General features: G+C 39.9%; 2 protein-coding genes across 6 annotated transcripts in view; one reads left to right on the top strand and one right to left on the bottom strand.

The window, feature by feature from the left end:
- The window catches only part of LOC119087584 (actin cytoskeleton-regulatory complex protein PAN1-like), a 41,696-nt gene extending 32,542 nt beyond the window's left edge, over nucleotides 1-9,154 (bottom strand). For 3 of the 5 annotated variants that reach the window (XR_005091050.1, XM_037203577.1, XM_037203578.1), the window contains exon 1: nucleotides 8,539-9,151. Coding sequence is in view for 2 of the 5 variants with exons in the window: in XM_037203577.1 (XP_037059472.1) it covers nucleotides 8,539-8,903 (365 nt within the window). In the remaining 3 variants the exon portion in view is untranslated. Of the gene's footprint in view, nucleotides 1-7,968 lie in introns of all 5 variants that reach the window. The other 2 variants (XR_005091052.1, XR_005091051.1) reach the window with 2 other exon arrangements.
- A 31-nt stretch (nucleotides 9,155-9,185) lies between these two features.
- Nucleotides 9,186-19,242, top strand: part of Kmt2e (lysine methyltransferase 2E (inactive)) — a 72,109-nt gene continuing 62,052 nt past the window's right edge. Inside the window, 1 exon segment of the mRNA XM_037203576.1 lies at nucleotides 9,186-9,545. The gene's annotated coding sequence lies outside the window, so the exon portion shown is untranslated.

Below are 19,242 nucleotides of genomic sequence, written 5' to 3' on the forward strand. Positions count from 1 at the left end.
CCTGTCTTGGAACTCACTCTGTAGACCAGGCTGGCCTCAAACTCACAGAGATCTGCCTGACTCTGCCTCCTAAGTGCTGGGCTTAAAGGCGTGCACCACAGCCGCCCGCCCAAGCAATAAATTTAATGACTGCATATTATTCCACCTAATGGCTGGGACATACTGTATGTAATTATCTCCTATCCATTAACCAGTTCTGAACACTTGTATTCTGGGTCCCAGAGAAAGTGATCCCTTCATTTCTTTATACTAATGGATCTCTGATATATATATATATATATATATATATATATATATATATATATATATATATATTCTTTCTATCACTCCACCCCTGCTTTTAACAATCCAACTTGTCTAGAAGCTATCAAGGTACTAATTATGACTAATAAGACATTTATATAACTTGACAAAGACTGTGTATTATGATTAATAAGTACCCTGCCATTATTATCTAAGCACTTCCCCCTCAAGCAGCTCAGTCTTTTAATCCACAATGCTCTCCTTGACAAGTATCAACTATCAAAATAAACAAGATCAGTTCTTCCAGAAAAGCTGCAAAGTTTACAATCAAAGTATGCCCTTGCAATGTCAAAACCTTGCAATGTCAAAACTATCTAAAAACAAACAAGGAAAAGAGATGGAGATATAGATGTGGGATGGAGGAAAGAGGACTGAACATGACAATGGAGGACTATGATCCCAGCACTTATCCTGCCTACATAATGAGACCTTCACTCAACCAAAACTCTTATTTGCTCTAAAGAAGGCCTATAAGCTTGCGTATTTATCTGAAAGTTACAGAGCCCCTAATTTAGTAAGTCAGCTGGTATGATCGTTAATTACTGAGCTCTAAAACACCAGTTTTTATGGCTGCTGTTATCTTTCTTGCCAGGTATGGTTACATACCTTTTGATTCCAGCACTCAAATCATAAGACAAAAACCTTTACCCAGTGACCTATATCTTGCCCACTCCATGAAACCCTTTAGTAAGAGAATAGAATGAATAAAATCAGTAAAAAAAAAAAAAAAAAAAAAACAAAAAAACAATTTTCTGATGCAGGAGCAAAATGTATGGTTAAGTTTTGGCTTTTGCTAAATACAGACTTGTCTGTTGCATAGATTCTAAGGATGGAATTTAAAATGTCAGAACTCATGTGTATGTAGCTCAGGCTGGCCTGTAACTTGATCCTCTTCCTTAATTCCTTCCAGTCCTGGGTGTGGGGGTGGGGTGAGGAGGGCAAGATTAGGAATTAATGAAATCTATAACCCAGCACACTACAGCTTTTACAGGCTGCCCTGTTTTCTATGTGGATCAGAACAGCATTTTTGGTTGTTTTTTTTTTTTGAAGTCCAAGCCTAGCTTTCCATTCATTAGTCCACTGAGATTCTAGTCAGCCATTTCCCTACTTGAAACTATGCAAAAGAAGTCAGCTTTTTACTATTAAAATCTCCAAAGTGTGAAGCATTAACTAATTATTCTTTATCAATAAAAAATCAGAGTCAGATATTGGAGTAAGAACCTGAATGATCAAAGAAGCTACCTCTTCAGTTCCTTCTTACAAAGGGGCCAAGATCCTAATTAAGCCCGCTTTACTACTTCCTCAGTCCTCCAAAATGTTAATTTTGGTCAGCTAGTGGCTAGCTCCTCTCTCTGATTCAAACCAAACTTTATTGTCAAAATGCAATCAAAATATAACACAACAGAAGTGAGGTGGAAATGTAGGTTGGTGGTAGAGCACTTGCACTTAGATGACCTTGGATTTGAGCCTCAGCAGGCCAAAACAAAAAGGATTTGAGGTATCCTCTTTAATTCTTTTTGCTTCATTTGCTCTTTAAATGGTCAAAGTAGGTACACAAAATCAAAGTATCAGTTAACAGAGCACCTACTAGATAAAAGAAAAACAAAACAAACAAACAAAAATACAACAAACTAATTTGATGTTTCAAGTTTTCTTTGGAGTAAGCTGTCATCTAAGCAGACCTTTCATGGAATTTTTTTTTAAGACAGGGTTTCTCTGTGTAGTTTTGGTGCCTGTCCTGGACCTCACTCTGTAGACCAGGCTGGCTTCAAACTCACAGAGATCCATCTGGCTCTGCCTCCTTAAAAGTGTGCGCCACCACTGCCCGGCCTGAAAAATTTAATAAAGATGAGGCTAACCTTGAAGAAGAGGTTCTTTCTTGATTCAACAGTAAAGCTTGTCAAAAATACAGCAGGAGTGTGACATTTAGCATTTATAGAAGGGAATAAATGGTCTATAAAGAAAACTTTTTAAATGTAAATGGGTTCATTCACTTTGTCTAGAACTTTAGTTGCTAAGTTCTGGCCTTTAAAACAAAACAAAAACTTCTCACTAAACCACCATCAATACCTGGGGTGGCCCACCTAGCTAAAAAACAAACAACCCCAAAGTCTCATAACAAGTTCTTACTTCAAATTAACAAGACTCTCATTAACCAGTGATCATTCCTTTAGCTTTGCTGTTGTTAGCACAGCAAACAATTCATTAGGAAATGCAAATGGCACAAAAACTGAGCTAAGTTTTAACAGGCAAAATAAAGACTAGAAGGAAATGACAAACATTTAGATAGGAAGGTTGGAAGTTCTAATTACTTAGCTTAAATCAACCTAAGATGTAAAGCTAGGACTTTGGTTGTCTGTTGACTGAAATCAGGGCCACCGTGCCCATTTTCCTCAGGAATACAGAAATAGAGGGGAAAGCCAGACTATAGCTTTGACACTAACACTGATGTACTTGTGAAAGACAATTTTAAAATAAAATCTCTTGAGAACAAGGACTATTAAAATCACAATCTCTAGGAATAAATTCCTACAATCACTGAACAATTTGGGTTAAGTTGTATAAAACAGCATCTAACTATAGGTTACACTCAACTCGGTTTATTATATAAAAACTGCTATACATAAAAAGTTATTAGGGATAGAGATAGCTTAGTTGGTAAAGTATTGTCATGTTTTTAAGTACTTGAATTGGATCCTCAGAACCAGGGTATATGGGGGTGTTGGAGAGACAGGAAGATTACTGGGGCTTGGAGGCCAGCCAGCCAGGCCCAATTGTTCTAAGGGAGTAAGAAGCTGTCTCAAACATTTAAAAAGTGGATGCAGCTGAGGAATGGTACTGTTGCTGTTGACCTCTGGCCTCTGTGTACATCTGCACACATTTATGGCTCCTCTGTGTGCACAAACACATAAATATATACAAAGAAAATTCTGTTTTGTAGCAGTGTTTACACTAAAGGAGAAAAAAAACAAAACTCAAAAATTTTACTTTATATATAATATATAAATGCATAATGTAACATTTATGGCAACATAACCATGGAAGGAAAATGCCAAGAGACACAAAATCAGAAACAATCCAACCATAAACTCTAATAGGACAAAATACTCACAAACTTGGTACATTTAGAAATCTTATCTGAAGTACTGTTCAAACGAATGTCCTTCCTTACTAGCTGTTTCAGAATTCAAAGTTTAGAATTTATACTGGATATTAAAGAATCACCCCTCCTCTTTTTAACTACATATATGGTTAACACATATTTATAGAAGTATAAAGCTTTAGAGTCAGAATAATAAATATGACATTAGCTCACCTAAAAATAATTTCAGAGAACTATGGGGTCTCTATGCTTGTTACCTTCCTATTTTGCTTCATTTAAGTGAAATGGTATAATACTGGTTCCTTTCATTCTCAGATGAAATTCCATTCTGAGAAACAGAATTATTTAAAGTTTTTATTTTATTTTATTTTTTGGTTTTTCATGACAAGGTTTCTCTGTTTAACAGCCCTAGCTAGCTGTCCTGGAACTAGCTCTATAGACCAGGCTGGCCTCGAACTCAGAGACCCTCCTGCTTCTTCTCTGAGTGCTAGGATTAAAGGTTTGCACCACTACTGTGCAGCTGAATGATCTAAACGTTAAAATGGCCCAGGGATTATGGAATCCACCTTTTGGCTAGCAGCATGTAGAAAACTTCCAAGATGTTTTTGGTTATTTAGGAATAAATTTACTGTTTTTTTGGTTTGTTTTTTCTGTTGTAACTGTTTTTGAAACAGGGTCTCACGTAGCCCAGGCTGGTCTTGAACCCCTTGATCCTCCTGCCTCCACCTTTCTGCTGGGTTACTTTTCATTAAAAAACAAACAAAAAATAGAACTGGGTTCAAGTTATCTACAACTCTTATTAAATATTTAAGAATCTTAAGAGCCCTATCTGCAAATATGGAATTGAGTAGTTACTATTAAAACATATTATCCAGGAACAGGCAGGTAACATCAAATTCATCTTCTTAAAAGACAAACTCAAAAGACCATGTGCATATAATGTGCTATAATCTGTTTGAAACAGGATCTCATGTAGCTCAAGATGGCCCTGAACTTGTGACATCTCTTACTCCACATCCTAAGCACTGTGATTACAGGCATCTGCCACCAAGCCCAATGAACCATAACATCATATTTGTCTATCAAATGATTTCAGCTCCAATCATCTTCAGATATGAATCTCTACATCGTCTGTATTTTCAAGAGGACACTAAATGTCAGGGGCATGGGTGAAACATACAGGGGAATTTCAAAAGACCAGTTCTAAGTTAAAGTGGAATGTTTTCTCACTCTGAATGTCTCATTTATTTTGGTAAATGTGTCAAATGAATACATATAATATACCCACAAAGCTCTAAGAGCATACAATGAACAAGCAATATTCAGACTTGATTGAGTGAGTTTTCAGTTTCACATTATCTATCATGTTAATAAACCCTCTTACTGGACCAGCAATCTTCTGTTCACTAAAACCCATAGCTACTAGAAGCTGTCACACTGACATAATTTAAGCAACAGAATTAAACAAGGCCACTGCAAATTGAGTCTAATATTTGAGTAAACAATGCTCTTTACCTTGATAAACTTCCAAATATATCAAGAAATCATAAACCCATCCATGTACCCATTTGTTTTATATACTACTGGTAAGTCTGTAGATGAAACTGTCCTCTACATTTAATAAGAACACTAAAAGTACTTTTTCTTCTCAGCATTTTGCAGAATTATCTCTGGCCCATCAGCTGCTCCCAGCTCTGCTTGCCTCACATTATCTTTTCCTCTCATCAAAACTCTGGTCAAAACAGCTTTTTGAAAAGTTTGAGAGCCAGTATTTTTACAGTCTATAGTCCACTAGTGTTTAACCTTATAATCTCTAAAGGAGCATGCACACCCAAACACTCATCAGTGGGACTGGTCACCAATATGAACAATGGTTCTAAGCATTTAGGAGTAGAGAAGTTTTTTTTTTTTTTTTTTTTTTTGTTTTTTCGAGACAGGGTTTCTCTGCGTAGCTTTGCGCCTTTCCTGGAGCTCACTTGGTAGCCCAGGCTGGCCTTGAACTCACAGAGATCCGCCTGGCTCTGCCTCCCAAGTGCTGGGATTAAAGGCGTGCACCACCACTGCCCGGCAGGAGTAGAGAAGTTTTAAGAGGCATGGTAATGCTGCGTCATCTGGAAGTGGGACGGTTTATTCCAGACAGTGGGACAAATGCACAGGTATGACATTTTGAGATGGTATTTTAGCACATCAGCAAATCTGTTATGTATGGTCCCAGTTAAGATTACAAGCAAGCAAGAGACAAACATTTAAATAAAAATAAAGATGGTATATGGCAATTTTTTGAGATTACTGGAAAAGAAAGTTCTTTTTTTTTCTTTTTCTTTTCCTTCCCTTTCCTTTTTTTTGTTTTGTTTTTGGAGACAGGGTTTCTCTGTGTAGCTTTGGAGCCTATCCTGGAACTCACTCTGTAGCCCAGGCTGGCCTCGAACTCACAAAGATCCACCACCTGGCTCTGCCTCCCGAGTGCTGGGATTAAAGGCGTGCGCCACCACAGCCCGACGAAAAAGAAAGTTCTTAATACAAGAAACATGCTTGGAATTTTTAATAACTTCAGAAAGCCTCTAGTCCCTGAAGCTTTAACAATGAATCTACAGCTCCGAAGCTAGAACAATAGAAGTGAGAATAGTCACAAAACGAGAAAATTTATATGATGAATGAAAAGTAATCCTAAGGTCGCATGCATAGGCTGGCCCCCTAACTCAACTGTGTAGAAAAAAATGTTCTGCAATCTCATGATTCTCCTGTCCCTGCTTCCCAAAAGCTGGGATTAAGCTTGTGCAACCATGCCCAGCTCTCCAGAGTTTGAAAATGCCATTTTAAAAAATTTAAAGAAAAATTAAGAGTTCATGAACTTCATGGGAGTCAACAATCAGAAAGAATGAGAGCAAGGAGTACAAAGGATTTGTTTCCATTAGCCTAGAAAATGGCTTCTCTTCCTTATTAAAACAAAATTTGAGAATCCTTTGGAAAAAATTATGTCTTCCCTATTTAACTTCTTTCTAAAAAAAAATTATTGTAAAGGAGCAATGGGATTTACACACAGAAAACAAAATACCGGTTTAAATAGATAAAGGGGAGGGGGAGCTTTGAATTTGTTAAACTCTTTGTATGGGTAACTATTTACATTTAAAATACTGTTTCTTTTAGTTCACTCACATTGTTACTTAACAACAAAAACATCCACAGAAACAATGCTACAAACCAAATCTTGTTTTCCAACTATAAAAAGACCCTACAACTAAAAAATAAAGGAAGTAACATATTGTCTAACCCAGGTAGATAGAATCTGCAATCCTATTAATAGGAGTGAGCAGGCGTGTGAGTTCCAATCCAGCCTAGACTATTAAAAAGCAAAACCCAATCTCACCCTCATCCCTTATATCCCACTAAAAGTACACCTTATGCTATTACAAATGTGCTTTAAAGATGCAGGTTCGAGAACTTTAGCGAATAATATTTACCAGAAGCATCTGTAATTCCATTTTATTTTTAAAAATAAGGACGGTATAAATGCAATATCAGGTATTGAAAACGACCTTTTTAGTTTCATACAGAACAAAATACCAGCAGCTGGTATTCCCTATTACTAAGGATACCTATATTTGAAAAGGCAACCCTCACCAGTAAGAGGTTAAACATTCAAACCGGATGTTCAGTCAGGGAGGGAAATGAATACAAAGTATATAAGAAAAAGAAAGTTTGCCGGACGGTGGTGGCGCACGCCTTTAATCCCAGCACTCGGGAGGCAGAGCCAGGCGGATCTCTGTGAGTTCGAGGCCAGCCTGGGCTACCAAGTGAGTTCCAGGAAAGGTGCAAAGCTACACAGAGAAACCCTGTCTCAAAAAACCAAAAAGAAAAAAAGAAAAAAAAAAAAAAAAAGAGAAAAGAAAGTTTGAAAGGGCCCTTAAATTCAGACTATGATACAGTCTTTCACTGCTTGTCTAGTCTAGGAAACTGAAGTGTTCCTGAGTGTTACTCACTTGCTTCCAAACTTTGAGTACACTGTATTATTCTATTCAGAGCTGAGAAACCTTGTGTTTTGCCTGAAAGAATCAACAGGTCTAGCCTGTCCTTGTTACCCAGCCCAGTGACCCTCAGGGCTTCCCAGTTGGTTCACAGGAGGGAACTGTCACCTTACATAAGTACACCTAGCAAGGAGAAAGGCAGATGAGAAAATAGGGCGTCAAACCTTCTCCTCCACTAACAGCTGGCACACCCCGAAAGGAGTGTCCCTCTGGGGGCTTTCCCCCGGGAGACGCAGCTGTTCCGCTGTGTGGGGGAGGGGAAGCGCTTTCAAACAGTCATTTCTTCCTCTTGAGGCAGCCAACGCCGACCGCGCCACCGTCCCCTCCCCCGCCCCAGCCTGGGTCGCAGCCAAACCCCACAGGAATGCAGCCGATCACATGCGCTGCGGCGGCGGTGGACGTGCCTCTCCCCCCGCGCCCCAAGGAGACCAAGCGCCATCTTGCCCTGACGCAGTTACAAAAGTCATAGGAGAAACTGCGCCTCCACGGCCGCGCTAGCGCCCCAAAGTCTCGCAGAGGCCGAGCCATGGCCCTCACCTCGCGCAGGGAGAGGAGCAAATGATCAGGGAAGAGCCTTGAGACTTCCTTCGCCACTGCTTGGGTTCCAAAGAGGCCGCGGCGACAACGATCACCGTCATCACTTCTCCCTCTCTGCCTTCGCTACAGACTCCCCCGACGACTCTGGCCCCACCCGCTGCTGCAGCATGAGGTCATCGCCAGCCAATCCTGACGCACCCGACAGAAATCACCAGGCGCCGATTGGCTGCCGACACCGCTCTGCCTCTCCCCACTCCTCTAACAGAGCACCCAAGGTCGTGCTGTGGGCCAGGAAGACGGAAACCGCCATTTCGGGGAAAGGCCCCAAAAGCAAGATCCGTAATCGCTGTGTGATTTTAGTGGGGAAACCTGTTTTATTCCTTGGTATCCCCTTTTCGCTTCGAGAAACCAGCTCTGCCCCCTCCCCCGTTTAATCACCGCCACACAAACGAACTCCCGCTCCCCTCCCAGCACACTGTTCCGCGGCTGGGGAATCCTTCCCCGCTGCTAAGAAGTCTAGGAGGCGGCGGCGGCGGCAACTGCACCGGCAGCAGCAACGGCGGCTTTTACCCCGTACACGGTGGCAGGAGGCGGCGCTGACGATGGCTGCACTTTTTTCTGCGGCTTCTCCCCCTGACCTCTTCCGTTTCTTGCTCCTCCATCGTGACGGCGCCGGACTCGCCAGCTCCACTTTTATCCGGTGCCCCGAGCCTGCGCACTGGAGCCTCCTCAGCCACTAGTGGGCGTCGAGTGACAACCCGACCGGGTTCACCCTGCGCTGGCAGGCCAGACCGGGGCGGGGGAGGGGGCGGCAGGACAAGGCTGCTTGGGGGTGGGAGCAAGTGCACTACTTTAGGGAGCGATGGGCGGGGGGTCGTCCCCGTCCCTGCTGTCCTCCTTCTACCTACTAGTGGCATCCTCGGGCTCACCGACATCCAGACTTGAGGGCTGCTCAGGGACAACGGGTAAAGAGCCAAGCCCACCAGCTAGCGAGACCTCCACAACCGTCGGCGAATGGCTGAATGCACCTGTTGTGAAAAAGAGGGAGCGTCTGGCCAGCTCGCGGCCTCCTGCGTGACGTCTCCACGGCTCGGCGGAGAGGCCGCGCCTGGAGGCAGCCCATAAACAAGATGGCGGCGAGTAGCTTCGTCCCCTCCCCCCTGCCCCTGCGGAGCGGGGCGGGCGGGCCCCGTGCGCTTGCCGCCGCCGCCGCCGCCGCTGCCGCCGCCGCCGCCGCCGCCGTCGCCGCCATTTTCCCAGAGCGAGAAGCAGTGACACTGAGCGGGCGCAGGGGGCCAAGTCGGAGATCGAGCCTGAGTTCGGGAGCGGCAGCAGAGGGGGCATAGACACTCGGAGCAGCCTCGCCGTCTCCGCAGCATTCCCGCCGCGGTCCGCAGCGCCCGACTCCTCGGTCCCCACTGAAGACACTACGCGCTGCTGCCTGGGGAGGGGGTGTGGAGCCGGTCCTAATCCGCAGTGGCTGTCGTCGGGGGTCGTCCGAGCGCCGAGGTGTGGAGAGACTCGTTGGGGGTCGAGCCGATAACAGGGTTCGGGTGTCTGGTGTGTGAACATCACAGGTCAGTGCTTGTCGTGTCCATGGGAGTCGTGGGGTCCTCAGTGGGGGGCACTTAGGGCTCCAGGGAAGGGGTCGCTGTCCTTCGGGAGCCGGGCTCCACACAGGCTCAGGCGCCTTTGCTGGGTCGGACGTCGCTTGTGGAAATCGAATTTGTCCTTTCTCCTGTCTGTCCCTGGCAGAGCCATTATGGCGGGTTTTAGGGTAGTGGAAGGGGAAACTGGCAGTTAAACCCCCTTGAGAGTGGGAGTTAGGGAGTGGGCGCCCTCCTCCCTGGCAGTGGGTTCAGGCCACCGGGGTGAAGAAGGCGCCTTGTGACTGCTATAGGGCTTGTGTCGGAGAGGTCCCAGGAGCTGCCAGCTCTCTGTCTCCTCTACCTGCATCTTGTTTGGGTGCTGAGAGAAGACGTTTAGGCCTCGTTTTCTTCTTCCAGCCTTTATTCCTTGTCACTCTCTGGCATAATGTAATCCTAAATATGAAAGGGGTTAAAAGAACGCCCTGGGCATCTCTCTTTGTAGGAGAGAGACAGCTCCTCATCCTCTCCGGGAGAGGGTAAACCCGCCCCTAAGGTGGTCACCCCAGCCTTTCCAGTCTCCTCCCCCGCTCTTCTTGCATTACTGCCGTCCACTACTGTGCCAAAGCCTAAGAATCCACAATATGGCTCATTTCAGAAAAGCTTATTTTGACCGAAGGACTGGCACCAACGCAGTGGCAGCAGATAGAGATGAGAAACAAACGGTTCCCTGTGCTAAACCGGGGAGGAGAGAGAGAAAAAACAATCCGGGGTGCTTGCTTCACTGGCCTTAGTTCCGCCTAGATCCGCCCTTATCTAGACTGTCTCTCAAGAATGATCAAATTTAAAGGCAAAGAGAGATCACTGGAGTTAGTCCTAGAGTAAATTTCTATGTTGCTTATTTTATTCACTCTTTCGAGATGGGAATAATATAAAGTGTTTGGAGTTCTGGAGACCTTGGAGAGAATTAAGTTAGGTGCATTCAGCTCTAGGTTGGAGTTAGCAATACCTAATTGGGAAACGGTCCCCCTTTCCCTTTAATTTCTGAGATGGAGAGTAAAAACTGTAATTTCCCTCTTTTGTCCTTTACAGATTCTAAAAATGGCGGCCCCAGGCTGATGTTGTGGTAATCTAATCAGCTCGGGTCCTCCACACCCCATGCAGTGCGTTTGTCTGCAGCATATTACAGCCTTATTATGTTTACATGAAAAAGATTGGGCTTATCTCCCCCTCCCTTCTCCCAACCATTTACAAAAATTCGTCAATTTTATTGCAAATTACAATGCTGTGTTTTAGCCGATTAATTTTATTGGTTTTTCCTGAGAGGCAAATAAAACAACACAACTTTTGAAAAAAATAAAAACATTCGGCCTTGAAAATTCCATGGTCAAGGGACTTTTAAACATTAAAAATTTATTTAAGTACAGGTAATAGTTTATGTTGGCCTTAAATCACCCATTTTTACCTAGTATGTCAAAGTATAATGTTTTGTTAAATGTAAACCATTTTACGTGATTGAGAATTTTTGTCTTCAGTTAAACATATAACTCTTAACTGATTTTGTGTATTTCGATTTTTGCATTTTGTTTCAGAGTAAATTTTTGGGGGAGCTGTACAAACAGACCCAAACCTGTTACTTCACTGGATATAAGGATGCTTTTCTTCCCAATATTGTGTCTTGCCTCTGTTTTTCTCCTGTATTTAAAGCTTTAATAATTTCCAGTTGGTTGTATATTTGGTAAGGTGACACTCCATGCTTTGCTGCCTCTTAAATTCATCTTATTGCATACTATCATCATTATGTAAGTTTAAAAAAAAAAAGGCTTTGGTCTTGATTCCCTTCCCAATGCCCATTTGCCTATTATGGGATTGTGGAATTACTCTGTTTTAATAGACCTTAAATAAAACCATTGCCATAATAGGTTCTTGAATCCATTTTATGCCATTGTCAAAATCTTCAAGACTGAGACAGAAAATTAACTGTCAGGTGTCATTTAATTGTACTTTGAAAAGTGTGGTTGATTACAATTTATTTGCATACTGGGAGGGCTGTCTTCTTTCTGGGTTGAACTAAGTAGTAAGATATGATTGGGCCATTAGTGGGGTTTAATGAGCTTTCTGATTGTGCAGCAACTAGAAGATGAGTGCCTTTCAATCCTTACTCAATCAGTACTTAAAAAGGTTGGAGAGCACACATCTTTTCGTGAGTCTTTCTCTATTGGGTAAACCTTAGAACAGGTTGTACTTCATATTGTGAATATATGAACTAGTTGATGATAAGGTACATTCTGCAAAATAACTGTGGAAATAATGGGATTAAGCAGTTTTATATCCCAGTGAGTTTTATCCTTGAAGACTGATAGAGTACAGAACCATACTTAGAGGCTTTGAAATATTATATAATGAAATGTTGATGGATAGTGGGTGAGTTTGTATAGGAATCCGGGGTCACTTATTTACATAATACTCTTGAGTGTGTGAGTCTAGACCCTAGATACAGTTTATGAGCTCCATGGTTAAGATTTGTAATTTAGAACAAGTTTGGTACTTTTAACTTGATGGTATTTGATCTTCCTGTCCAGTACATGAAATCAGTGTTTTATAAATTTATGTAGCAATAAGAGGGAAAACTGTCTATACATACTGTAGTTTTCTTGATGTTGATGTTGGTCAGGTCTAGATGTAAAGTAATTGGCTTAACCTGGATTCATATAAAAACATTGTTAGAAACAAGAAAAGCTTCATTTTGGGTTTTGTTTCTCTTTTGACTCCTGTAAAATAAGGAGTAATTTTTAAGTGTTAACAAACAACAGTACCTTATTTTCAGTATATAAACAACATAGCTGTTGTATAAGTTGGGATGGAGGAGGCGAATTTATTAGCAAGTTGTGTTTCACTTCTGTTCCCAGAGAATTTTGAAACATTTTATCTCTTGGGGGGAAACTTAACAGTCTTTGTTCCTAGGATAGCTGAGTTTGAGTGATTACATATTTTATCTGTTCAGGTGGAATTGTAGAAAACCTATAATAGAGTAAAATTACTCTTTAAAAAAGTTATTTTCAGAGACGCATTTTGATCATACTTGATTTTTGTCTTTAAAAGTATCTTTTTGATTCCTATTTAAGTTGAGAACTTTTGCCCATTTCCATTTCCTTCAACTCTAGAGTCATAGTGACAGTAATAGCTGCTAATAGTGGTTATGGGCAGCAGTAATGCTCCTCTGTAGAATTCTGGCTTGTCCTCACTTCTTCCAGCCAGAGAAGCTCCACTATATATCTTATTGATGAGGGCAACTATTACTTCTTAATTAGTATCTTAATTTATAAGAATAGTGTGCTAATTTTTGTGTATTAATTTCTTAAACCTATAGTTTTATTTTCAAAGGTGTATTAGAAAATCCTAACAGCTCTGCTTTTTTAGAAATTGCTATTGAAACATAGATGTAAATACTGTGGTAATGTTTAAATGTAAAAAAAAATGTTCATTGTTGCTTAGTTATAAAGTATTGTGCATATTTGCAATTATGTAAAGTACTTGCTATGTAAAATTTTACCTTCTTAAATATCTATATTAAATAGCAATGGAATTTGAAGAGTTATCAGAACTAATTGGGGGATATTAGCATTAGTAGTATGCAGTTGTTTGAAAAGACAGTATATTAAAAACATTTTAATAAAGTATAATACTTGTTTCTAAAAGACTCATTCTTAACAGATGATAGGTGCTCATTTATTTGGTTGAATTTAAAGTTTTAATGTAAACATGTACTTCAAAATGGGTTAATCAGAGACTGTTTCTTATTATGTCTCAGAGCAAATGTTAAATACATGTGTTCCATGAAAATTATTTTTACTTTTTTTAGTTACTGCCTCAGTAATAGGAAGGATCTATCTGCTTCAAACATTGCTGTGTGATATTATTAGCTTTGGGCTGAATTCAAGAATCCAAGTGACTCAAATTTATTATCTGTTTTGTCATGAAGAAATATCGGAAGGAGCCTTATTTCCTTAATACTGAACTGATTGTTTTTGTATTAATTAAATATTTATTTAATGTGAAAGAGCAGTATTTGTGGTTGAAATTGTTTTGCACTATTAGAAGTAGACAGTATTAACCGAAGATTGACCTATTGCTGTTAAGCTATAAGTATGTTATAGAGAACATATTATGAATCAAAGAAATTGTTTACTATTGTGAACTTGTAGACTAAGTGCTAAATTAAAAATTAAATGAAGTTGGAGAGGTGGCTCAGTGGTTAAGGGGACTCACTGCTCTCCTGAAGGTCCTGAGTTTAATTCCCAGCACCCACATGGTAGCTCACAATTGTCTGCTGCCATCTTCTGGTGTGCAGATGCACTTGCAGACAAAATACCCATATACATAAACTACATGAATAAATAAATTTTAAAAAAATCAAATGTTGGTGACCCAGATTAAGTACTACAAATGAAAGATTTGTATCTTTAAGCATATGAAAAGTTTGTTATTGTTTAGAGACTACAGTGCTTCTTAAATCAGAATCAGAAAAATCCTTGTTAAAATTCATGTGATACAAAATCAGTTGTTTTTCCCTCTTGGTCAGTTTATTGTAGACAATTTAAGAAAGTCATTTTCATGTTGGGTGAAATTTACAGTGCTATTGGAAATTTCATTTCATTATTTACCTAAAGTATTTAAGGCTTTAGTTAGTTTTGGAGGCAGGGTCCCATGTATTCCAGACTGGCCTGAATTTGCTTATGTTAGCCTAGGACAACCTTAAACTTGTGAGCATTCTGTCTCTACCATTAAATACTAGGATTACAGCTGCGTACCACTAGACCTGGTTGATGTGTTAGTGGTTGAACCCAGGGCTTTACATATGCTAAGCAAACACTCTGTTCACTAGATTATATCCCCAGGCCCAAGAGTCTTCTCATTTGTAGATAATGACTTGTAAAACATTGATTCGATTTGTAAATAATTAGCTACTTACTCAAAATTTTAAAATGTTGGTTTTTTTTGTTGTTGTTGTTCTTGAAAGTGAAATGTGAAATCTGAGTGTAAGAAAATGAGAAACAAGGGAGTGGGGGCGGGGCATAATAGAATCCATGTGATATGAAAACAAGCAGCCAGAGAGGGTCAGGAGAAGAGCAGGGGAAGAATGGGATGAGTTAGAACAGAGTATAATGAACACATGTTTGAAAATGTAATGAAACATATTATGTTGGATTTAAATTTAAAGAGTTAATAAAAGGCCAGGGCTGCACCTCATTGTCACCCATGCATGAAGCTCTCAATCCCTAGTCCTGCTCCCTGCCCCCACTATAAAAACAAAATCTCACTCATTTCTCTTGTATTTTTACAACTGGGGAAGAAAAGCAATTCCTAGTAACTCTTAGGTTACTTAATGTAGAGTTAATCTAAAAGAAGGGGCACTTTTTCAGTCCTGAAGTTTATTATTGAGAAAGACTGTTGAGTAATCACACCTGTATCAATGCCAGCTTGGTTGTGGTACTTAAGGTCTGAACCCAGCTGGGGACAGAAAGCTAAGATATGACAGTGGGATTTAGTTTGCTTCCTTTTATGGCATTTGAAGATAATTTTTAAATTTTTTTTTTTTAAATTTGTATGTAAGGTAAATTTGTATGTAAAGTGCGGGGGGGGGGGGGGGCGGCGGTTATATGGGTGAGGGCATGTGTGTGCCTTAGCATACTTGTGGAGGTCAGAGGACAACTTTCAGTAGTTGGTTCTCATAGGCCTCAAGCTTGTGCCATCTTTACCTGCAAAGCTATCTATCTTGATGGCCCTGTAAGATAACTTCTCTCCTTCTCTCTCTCTCTCTCTCTCTCTCTCTCTCTCTCTCTCTCTCTCTCTCTCTCTCTCTCTCTCTCTCTCTCTCTCTCTCTCTCTCTCTCTCTCTCAGACACGGGGTCTCTATGTAGCCCTGACTGGCATGAAACTTGATATGTAGATTAGGCTGGCCTGAAACTCATAAGAGTTGCCTCCTGAACCTGTAAGATAATTTTGAAGTTTATATAATTAACTTTTGGTTTGGTTTTGTTTTTTGAGTCAGGGTTTCTCTGTGTAGCTTTGGCTGTCCTGGAACTATCTCTGTAGACTGGGCTGGCCTCAAACTCACAGAGAGGTTTGCCTGTCTCTGCCTCCTGAGTGCTGGGATTAAAGGCATGTACCACCATTGCTTGGCTTGTTATACATTTTATGTGCAAGCATTTTTAAAAATTTGTGTTTTTGAATAATTTAATTCCGTCCTCTCCCCCCCCCCAGCTTTCTTTTTAAACATGGGCTCGCTGTCCTGAAACTCACTAATTTTTTTCTAACTGAAATGAGCAAATGGTATTTATATTTAGTGGTAGTAACTACACTACCATTTGAGACAGTGTCACAAAATGAAAACATAGGTTTGATTTTGATTTTTCTTTTTTTCTGTTTTTTTTTTTTTATTGAAAATAGATTGTGTGTGTGTGTGTGTATGTATGCAGTATATTCTGATACAGCTTTGGTTTTTTTTTTTTTCTTCCCCATGGGTTCACAGAAAAGGAGAGTGGATATAAGGAAGATACCTTCTTCTAATAGTTTTGTTTTCTTGTTTCACACATTAATAAATGTAACTTGCTTGTGAGTTTACACAGGTATCTGAAGTGACACAAGATTTAAAGGGTTTTAATGTTACTAACTTCAGTGATTGGAACTATGCTTTAGTAGCCATGAATTGATAGGGGTTTGAGATTGGTCAAATACATAGGTAATGCTCTTTCAGAAAATAAGATTGTCTTATTTGGAATTATTCTCAGCTGCTTCTTTTAAAACAAAGCTGCTTGATTGGTTGATTGACAGCTTGTGTTAAGCCACCACCTAACATTTTGAAGGCTAGACAACAGATTAATTTGAATATCCTCTCTTTCCCTGGTACTGAGGGTACAGAGATAAGCTCATCTTCACCTTGAGGGAGCTCACAGTTTATTCTTACATCTTATAAGTCATAAGTCTCATAAACCTAAAATAATAATTTTAGGTTTGATTTTGCTGTAGGGAACAGATACTAACTAGAGTTAGCTTAAGTAAAGGATTTGTTATAAGGTTATATAGGGAAATCTCAGGCTTTATTTAAATCTAGTGAGTCTCACAGAAAGTAGCAAGGTGTCATAGAGTCTCCATTGTTTGTCTTGCTTCTTGTTATTAGTTGTGCTTGGTTAAGGGGGTGTTGTCAGAGAAGGTATTTATGATGTGTGGAGGGGAGGCTATAATGTAGCCCCAAATACTTAATTTTCTTACTATATTTTTAGAGAACAAAATAATGGGTCAAATATGTATGTTTTCGCACCTATTTGTCTTTGTATTTGGCTTATTTGAAGTGCTTTTTTTCAGGGGTGGGGAGCAATGTTCAGAGGTACTTCACAGTACCTCTAGAACTAAATAATTGACATTGCAAATTGACAGCTCCACTTTTTAGCTTAAAAAAAAAAAAGGAAAGAAAAAAAGCAGGGGGCTGGAGAGATGACTCTTCCAGAGGTCCTGAGTTCAATTCCCAGCAACCATGTGGTGGCTCACAACCATCTATAATAGGATCTGATGCCCTCTTCTGGCATATAGCTATATACGCAGAGCACTCATACATAAAATGTAAATAAATAAAATTAAAAAAAAGCAAAGTATCCTGGTACACACGTATTTGTGAGCACATGTGCAGACAAACTAAATAAATAAATGTGCAAATATATACATGTACTACATGTGCACATGTTGAAGAGTATTTACAAAGGCAAGGTTTTTTTTCCTGAGGATGTAGAGTGTCTAGTATGCAGAATGATCAGGGATACACAGTGAAACTGTTTCAAACAAAACAAAACGAAAAAAGGAGGCAGAGGCAGGAAGATCTCTGAATTCAAGGCCAGCCTGGTATACATAAAAGAGTTCAGGACAACCAGGACTGTAAAGAAAGACCCTGCCTCAAAAATGGATGGATGAATGGATGGATGGATGAATGAAAGGATAGAAGAAAGTATGTGTAAAAGGAAGTTATACTTTGAAGGTTTGATTTTTGAAATGATGACAGATATTTCAATACAATGTATTCTGTATAAGATTGAGGATAGAAAACCAGACAGGATGGATGGTTGTTGAATTCATGGTTGAGATTAATAATGGACAGCTACATCAGTAACACTGAATTCACATTCATCTAATGTTTATAAGTGTGAGAGAAGGAAGATGTGGTTTAGTTAACTTAAGTGGGTATCTTAGCCACCAAATTCCAGGCTTTGAGGGCAAAAGCATAAATACCTCAGTTTTTTGTTTGCTTGTTTGTTTGTTTTTGGTTTTTGTTTGTTTGTTTGTTTGTTTGTTTGTTTGTTTTTGGTTTGTATGGGGTGTATGGGAACTCACTGTGAAAACTATATATCTCATAGCTGTTTCAAAATAATGTGACAAAATGAAAACTGGTCATGAACAAGTGCTACTCCAAGTCATCTATCTAACCTCTTCTCTTGTATTTTAACTGATAGTTTGGAGGATGTGCAGATCTTTTTAGCCATACAGAAAGAAAACGAGGCACAAATGCTTACTATCCCCATTAACAGACATGGGTCTTTCTTTGTAGTCAAATCCTGAGTACTGGGATTACAGGCATACACCACCACCCCTGTTTTATGTGATGCTGGGGATCAAACCTAAGAATTCTTTTCTGCTAGACAAGCACTCTATTAAGCTACATACAGCCACAGCTCCAGCTCTTTGCCCTTGACATGATCTTAAAAGGAACTTTAGTCTTGTAGGTTTTTGTTTTTGTTTGATTAATAGAATCCATTTTAACAGAGCCCTTCAGGTTGATACTGGCAAACACTGGAAAAAGTATAGATTAAAACTGTTTTTCACTTTTGTATCAAATCATTATTTATGCCTAAGATTTCTGTATAAAATCTTATTAGTAAGGATGTTACTACCAATATTGATTCCCCCCTCCAAAAAAAACAAAGACTGCCGGGCGGTGGTGGCGCACGCCTTTAATCCCAGCACTCGGGAGGCAGAGGCAGGCGGATCTCTGTGAGTTCGAGGCCAGCCTGGACTACCAAGTGAGTCCCAGGAAAGGCACAAAGCTACACAGAGAAACCCTGTCTCGAAAAAACCAAAAAAAAAAAAAAAAACCAAAAAAACAAAACAAAACAAAACAAAAAACAAAAAAACAAAGACCACAATGTTATTATTTTTTTTCTATAGATTTTTATTTTTCGTGGTGGTGGTGGTGGTGGTGGCACAATGTTATTTTTTAAAGGTTTCTTTTTATTTATATCTGTCTCTTTTTCTCTCTGTCTGTCTCTCTCTTGTGTTGTTCGTGTGTGTGTGTGTGTGTGTGTGTGTGTGTTTTGTTCTTTTTTTATTGTTGTTTTTGTTTTTAATATTTGATCTTCCAGTTGATTTTTAGTGTTATTTGGTATTTAATTATTGCCTTTGCTTGTGTTTATATTCATTTGCATTTAAAAATAAGAGAATGAATTTGTTCTTATAAGTTTTGCTGCTTTCCTTGTTTGAGGGTACCATTTCAGTCAGAAGTACCTAGAACGTTTACCATTTAACATTAGCTCAATACTCCTATGTTCACTTGGTTTCTAGGTCTATTCTGGATAGCAGGTTTTGTGAAGACATTTATTCTTTCTTGGACCTCAGATTTCCCAGACATCTCATGGTATTTCCT

This window comes from Peromyscus leucopus, chromosome 3 (assembly GCF_004664715.2).
Source record: "Peromyscus leucopus breed LL Stock chromosome 3, UCI_PerLeu_2.1, whole genome shotgun sequence".
NCBI classification, from domain to species: Eukaryota; Metazoa; Chordata; class Mammalia; order Rodentia; family Cricetidae; genus Peromyscus; species Peromyscus leucopus.